Consider the following 7,495-nt stretch of genomic DNA (forward strand, 5'->3'; position numbering starts at 1 on the left):
AAAAAAAAATAAAATAAAGCCGTGCTATAGTTGTGTGCAGGAAAGCACACCAGATTACATAATATTGCTGGTGAAAGAGTGAACCGAGAGAGGTAATGTTAAAAGTTTTACATGATTGGAAACTGTTAAAATCATGCCCTTTGTTATTCATTCCAGCATTTACTCCGCCACTGAAGTGGGACAGAATCTTAGTCTTCCTTGCAGACTGGGTCAGGTGGAGACACGGCAATACAGACAAGCACAGTAAGAGAGCGCTGGGAAGGGCTGCTGCCGCCCTGCCTGTGGAGCGGTTAAGGTCTTTGAGGATGGGGACTGGGTCATTTTAACTGACAGTAATTCTGTTGCAGAAAGAAGTATATACTTAAAACCTGAGTGACTTTCAAATTTCCTTTCCTCACTTCAATGCCTCCAGTTCCAAAAGGACGCCAGAAACAGGTAGAGCTTCGTGTGTCACAGGGGAGCAGGCTGTTTCTCATTAGTGCAGGCCATGATGCAGCATGTCATTCAGACATGGTTCGGCCTCAACGCTTATCAGAGGCATGTGTGGGAGGGAAGCGACAGCGACTGAAGCAGAGCAAAGGAGGACCAAGTGCCATAGCTTCTGTGAAAGAGGCAGCAAAGTACACCTGACCACAGGAGCTAGAGGGTCAGGACAACGGGCTTTCTATTTGTGGTGACTAACACGTCAGATCGGCCAGCGGACTTCCAGACTTCCCTCAAACCTAGGACAAGGTGCAAGTAACTCATGGCTTTCTCTGTTTCCTGCCACCCCACTCTACCCAGGTCTTTCCTTCTCCAGCTCTGCCAACCTCAGAGGCCTGATCTGCACCTCATTTCATCAGACATTTCAGTGATAAGCAATATTTACATAATTATAAATCAGCTGATGTGATTAAGAACAGCTCTGACAGGGAGCAGATTACAGCTACTGATGCTTTCCCTAAGTAAATCACAGACCCTGTGTGACTTCTAGTCACAAAGCTGGCCCCACAAGTTTACATCAAGTGCCCAGTATGCAGATCTGTGTGCCACAGGTGGCATAAGTGAATTGTGTGTCTTATAAGAGGGTGCCACAGGAGGAAGGATGTCATAAACAGAATTTTTGGTGTGAGTAAGTGATGCTTTCAGAGATGTCAACAGAACAAAGGACTTACTGATGAGGCTGTTAGTGACTCCAAGGCACAGAACTGCTCATTAAGAAGCAAACTACACATTAGGAGTAAACAGTGAAGAAGGCAGCAGATGCTCCCGCTCCTTCAGACAGAATAAACTGTGAGTCGGGCCTGCATTTTTCTCCTTTCTCCTCACCAGCTGCCCTGCCACTTCCTGTGTCTTCTCTGGGTTCCCACTGGTTGTACTGTCCTCTTTTTCTCTTGAGCAGCTTACAGATGGGTATTAAAATGGCCAAAGGATAAAACCCTGCTTTATCTTACTTTATATTTTATTCAAACCTTGAAAAACCAGCTAAAAATTGCATTAATATTTGTGTGCTAAAAAGCCTTATTTGTCTGGCAGTGGCGAATGCCTTATAGGTCTGAAGGGTTCAGATAGTTTACTTTCTTTTTAATTCTTAAAACAACGAACATCTTAGTATGTAACTCTGGCTGTTTCATGCTGGCCTCAAACTCATTGCCTGCCCTGGCTCCCGAGTGCTGGGATTAAAGGTGTGTGCCACCACTGAAGAAATGAGTATGAATTCTTACTCAGGATAAGCTGTCAGGACAGAAGTCAGACCTGTAGATGTCTAGGATTTGGGGGTGGGTGACTGCTAATGGATATGGGATTTCTTTGGGGTGCACGTTCTAAAGCTGATTGTAGTGATCATTTTGTGACTTTGAATATACTAAAATGCATGGATCGGTACAGTTCAATATAGTTTATTCTGCAAACAAAGGTTTTTCAATAGGGAAGAATGATTTCAAAATGAAACTGCATGTGATGGCAAACAGCTATACTCTCAGTACTTAGTAGGCTTAAGTCGGCAGGAGGAAGCACTCTATGAGACCAGTTAGACTACCCACTGAGTTCAAGGCTGGCCTAGGCTACACGTTGAAAACAATTTTTTTCCAGTCATACAGTTAAAGTAACATATCTATTAACATAGCTCGACATGTTATTCATAATTGAGATTACTGAGAGTTCCATTCTGGAAATAAGGGTGGACTGTCTGATGCAGAAATAGACTTGTCCAGGCAGCTACAGTGAGAACGGGAAGCCCCAGGCAAATAAGTTCCAGCTGTTCTTTCTTTTTGTTGCTAATGCTTGATGAGAGAGTTCAATATAGACAAGATCTTTTCTTGAAGAAAACTGTTTCCATATGGATGGTAAGATTAAAAACATACCCCTCCCTCTAGCTTGTTAGAAACAAACAAACAAACAAACACAGCAGAGGGCAGTTAACAACCTCTCATTTTCACTTTACCTCTCTGTAAAACTGAATGGAGAAGCTGGAGAGACGGCTCGGCAGGAAGAACACTGCCTGCTTTTCCAGAGGCTACAAGATCAGTTCCCAGCACCTACACTGGGCAGCTTACAACCCATCTGTCACTCTAGGTTAAAGCAACTGGATGCCTCTTGTTGTCTCTAAGGGTATGGGCACACACAAGGCATATTATACTCCTATTATACTCACCCAACTCATGGCATTTCTTTATATTAAAGACAAACTTTCTGGGTTACCGTTCACAGGAACATTCCATTTTCACTTTGTACACACAACTTTGATCTCTGGACCTCATGCAGCACCTTCTGTATAAGCTTAAGTTATTTGGACATGTTACTAAGTTCATCTTAAAAATGACCTCATAAATGAGGTATGGAAAACCAAAACCAAACAAACCAGGAATGATGAGAAGCTGGGCCTGCCGGTACAAGCCTGTAAACTCTGACTCAGGAAGAACAGACAAGAAGGCATCAGGTCAAGGGTGGCCGAACTACAGCTTCAGGTCAAAGCCAGTCTGGGAAACCGCAGGTGACCCCACCTCCAAACAAAAAATCAAAACAGGGCCAGACAGAGCTGAGGGGCCCAACCCCCAGAATCAGGAGTTTGAGGTCAGTTCTGTCCCATCCAGTTCTTGACCAACCTGGGCCGTGGGATCCTGCCTAAACAACATTCAGATGTTGGCCTCAAGTCTCCTATCCACCTTGGCACTCTAGCTGCTTCCACTCTTCCTTAATAAAATGTCTATATTTCTACCCAATAATACTGATGATGATAAAATAAAAAATGAGACCCAAACCTCTAATCAATAGAAACATTAAAATTTTGTAAGCATTTCAATTTTATCTACTTATACTTAGCAGTCATTTATCTTAGTGCAACATTTCCTATTTTAAACCTTGATTAAGACTCCACTTTATGCACCAGAAGTAATTATTCTCAAAAAAGGACAGTCATTAATTAATACTCTTTTGGAAAATTTAATATCATTGATACCAAATTCAAGAACTGAAAGAATGTGACCAAAAAAAATTTGAAAACAGAGACAGAGGAATCGAGGGGAAAAGGGAAGCTTCAGAATACAGCAGCATAACAAACAGCAATGATCTGACTGGTCTGTGGGGCTCCTACTTGGGTCCTTAAAAGGTAGCATAGAGACTCCTCCTCTTTTCTTTTTAAGATTCTTATTTTATGTGCATTGGTTTTACTGAACCCAGATTTTAACCGCTGAGCCATCTCAAACAAACTGGGATGAGCTTCAAATATTACAGGTACCCACTTTCACCCTGGGATTAGGAACTGATAAGCAAGTATCAAGTTTGTGTTCCACTTTCTGCACTCCTGACCACATGAAAAGTGAAGAACCTTCCTGTGAGGAAAACACATTCCCGCATCATTAAAAAGGCTGGTCCACAGATCTGTGTGCCAGATTAAATCTCAGAGGACACAATAATGACATCCTCAGCTGAAGTCAGGACAACTGTGTCCAAGCCCCAGCCACAACCAGGACCTATCAGAAAATCAGTCTTGGGTCTGGAGAGATGGCTCAGCGGTTAAAATCTGGGTTCAGTAAGACCAATGCACATAAAATAAGAATCTTAAAAAAAAGAAAAGAGAAGGAGTCTCTATGCTACCTTTTAAGGACCCAAGTAGGAGCCCCACAGACCAGGATTTGTAGCCCACAGCATGAAAAAGAAACAGGAATTTCTCTCTGGTGTCAGTGTTACTTACAAAAGGCTTGGGAAGGTATGGAAATCACGTTCCATTCTGGAACTGCAGGGATGGCTGAGTTGGTAAAGCATTTGCTAAACTAGCATGATGTCCTAGAAGCCTTGTGAAAAAGCTGGCCTGGAAGGGTGTGCTGTAACCACTGGGCATCTCTTCAGCCCCAATGTTTCATATTTTAGAGAGAGAAGAAAAAGCTAAAAGCTGAATCACAAACACTCTGTTAAATAGAGATCATATTGCTGACTTTGTGTCAGGTACCAAAGCTTGGCCCTTTCAAACTGGCTTGTCTTTGAGAAGGTGCTATTGTTTGGGCTGCCTATATAAGCTATATACTAGTGAATGACATAAAGATTACCTTGCTCTAGTGTAATTTCTGCCATAATAAGTTTGCTTGTAGAAATGAAAGTTTTTAGGAAGAAAAAAAAATAATAGAGAGAGAGAAAAAAAAAAACTAGAGGTAAGTATGGTGGCATGTGCCTTTAATTCCATAACTATGGTAGCTGAGGCAGGAGGATTTTGAGTCTGAGGTCAGTCTAGGCTATATAAGTGAGTCAACAAGAAAAAGTGGGGGTGGGAGCGGGGAATGGGACATGAGAAACAGATAAGGGAGAAGAGAGGGTAAGGCAGGAGGTGTGTGTGTGTGTGTGTGTGTGTGTGTGTGTGTGTGAGAGAGAGAGAGAGAGAGAGAGAGCGCGAGAGCGCGCACCATGGCACTGAAAGGGTCAGCATGCAAATAGTATTGATATGCCAATATGTGATGATATTTTGTTTGTGTTTTAACAAATAAATCTTGCTTGAAGATCAAAGTGCAGAGCTAAGCCACTAGAGGCCATGGAGTGGTGGCATACACCTTTAATCTCAGCACTTGGTAGACAGAGGCAGAGGGATCTCTGTTAGTTCAAAGTCACCGTGGGCTCCATGAGATTGAATCTGTCTAAATAAAAGAGAAACAGCTCACACAAAAGTGCTTCCAGCACTTGGGATCCCATGCCTTTAATCCCAGCACTGGGGAGGTGGAGACAGGAGTGAAATGGCTAAGCGGAGACAGGAATATAAGGTGGGAGGAAACAGGAGCTAATTGCAGTCTGAAGCAGTCAGTCAGAGGACGCAGTCTAAGGACAGATCACCCCTTTGGTCTGGCACTGGTAGAGGTAAAAGATCTCTCTAGTGGCTGGCTGCACTGCTTCTCTGATATCTCATTTTTCACCCCTTAATACCTGACTCCAGGTTTTTCTTAAGAACAATTAGAATTCGTACTACACCAATACTGCAGAAGATTTGCTGAAGGCCAGACTTCATGGTTGGAGACTTGGTATCGATCAAAAGTTAAGAGTCAGAGATGGCACAAACCTGCCCTCAGAAGGCTGAGGCAGAAGATCCAGGAACTTGAGGCTAGTCTGGGCAACACTAGCTAAGTTTCAGCAAGTACATGGCAAGACTTGCCCCTCTCCAAAATGATCCGGTGCTGAGGTGGCTCAACATCTATCTGAATGATTGTGAGCAGACCTTCCCACAGCAGAGGTCCACTGTGAGAATATGACACACGCTACTCACCCATTCTTGGGGATGTAACTATGTTCGCATACATGCCTTAGGCTGGTGGATCTCCTGAGGTCCACCCAGGTCACTAGTGAAAAGATCTAGTGCAAGAGACTAAATACCACCACATAACAATTATCTGACCAGGGTGGGGGAGCTGGCTCAGTGGTTAAGAGCACTAACTGCTCTTTTAGAGGACCTGGCTCAATTCCTAGCACCCAATTTCCTTTTTTGGTCTTCCCAGGTATAGACATACATGGAGACAAAGAACCCATACACAAAGAATAAATGCAAAAACAAAACAAACACCTGAACGGAAAGAGTCTGGGGAGACAGGGTACACGTATATTATGTACTGGAGATTGGTCTTGAGCTTGGGCTCTTCCTGCTGAAGCCTCTGGGTACTAAGATTATCAAGGGGCACCACCACACCCATTCAGACAGACATGCAGAATAAATACCCACAACACCACGTTAAAACACGAACTTGCTTTCCCTAGCATTACTAGAACGCCCCTCTGCTCAGCTTACTTCCTTATGTCTAACTGTATGCATGTTTTATTCTTTATGAACAGCTTATTTGCTGTCAGTGTCTGGAATGGCCTTTTTAATGTAGGCATATTTACATATAAAACGAAGATAAACATCATTAAATCCAGAAGAAACACAGCTTGCTAATAAACTATTCTTTTAAAAAAACATTTCACTCTAGTTTGGGTGATGTTTCCCATGCTGTGAAGCCGAAGGGAGAGAAAGCATTAGCAGAGCTGCTAACAGAGCAGCATGAACACTCTAACGAAATGAAAAGGAATGGGAACCATCTAACAGAGCTCAGATTAATGTTAAAAAATATAGATTCCTTTTCTTCATATAAAATTATTTCCACTAAATTTATCTATAATCTTATTACTACTCTTAATTTTATGTGTATGGTGTTCTGCCTGCATGTATTCTGTGCACCGTGTGTACGCCTGGTGCCTGCAGAGCCCAGAGGAGTGTCAGATCTCCTGATGTGGAGTTATAGATGGCTGCAAGCCACCATGTGGGTGTAAGGAGTCAAACCTGCATCTTTAGTAGAAGAGCAGCCAATCTCTTAACTACTAAGCCATCTCCCCAGCTATAACATGTTATTGTGTGTGTGTACACACACTCACACACATGAGGGCATTGGTGTGTGTATAACAGAAGACAACTTTCAGCAGGGGGCTCTCTCCTCCCAAAGTGGGTTCTGGGATCATCAGGCATGCGTATGAATGCCTTTACAGAGTGAGCCATTGCAGAGGCTCTTAAATGTATTTTAAATCTAAAGTAATGAAGTAGATGTTGGAAAGACATAGCTGTATTAATTAAGACTTCTTTTCTGAGTGTCACATAAGCTGTCATTAGCAGAGTGGATGCAAACTTCATCATGCTTCTCCTCACTAATACTATGTTAATGAAGGAGGGTACACTTAAGATCAGTATAAACATATACATACCACAGGCTGCTTTGTGATGTCCACTAAATCCTTAAGATTATAGTACTGATGTTTCTCAAAGGCTGAAAACAGCATGTCTAGGACGTGTTGTTTGTCTGCCCGGGCCCGCTTTCCATCTTCTTTTTTCTTCCTTTCATATTCAATCTACAGGCAAAAACAGAAGAAAGGCATCAACTTAACCTTCTGGAAACAGGCACTCTGCCCTAGTCCTCTGAGAAACACATTTAAAGCTCCAAGGCCTCTGTCAAGGACTCAGAATTGGGGTCTAGTTGCCCCAGCATTCCCAGTACCCTTCAGACTCTAGGACAGC

General features: G+C 42.9%; 1 protein-coding gene across 1 annotated transcript in view; it reads right to left on the minus strand.

The window, feature by feature from the left end:
- Positions 1-7,495, minus strand: part of Gtf2f2 (general transcription factor IIF subunit 2) — a 123,118-nt gene that overhangs the window by 4,938 nt on the left and 110,685 nt on the right. Inside the window, exon 7 of the mRNA XM_005355628.2 lies at positions 7,186-7,329. Coding sequence (XP_005355685.1) covers positions 7,186-7,329 — 144 coding nt within the window. The remainder of the gene's footprint in view (positions 1-7,185; positions 7,330-7,495) is intronic.

Source organism: Microtus ochrogaster, chromosome 17 (assembly GCF_000317375.1).
Source record: "Microtus ochrogaster isolate Prairie Vole_2 chromosome 17, MicOch1.0, whole genome shotgun sequence".
Classification (NCBI taxonomy): domain Eukaryota; kingdom Metazoa; phylum Chordata; class Mammalia; order Rodentia; family Cricetidae; genus Microtus; species Microtus ochrogaster.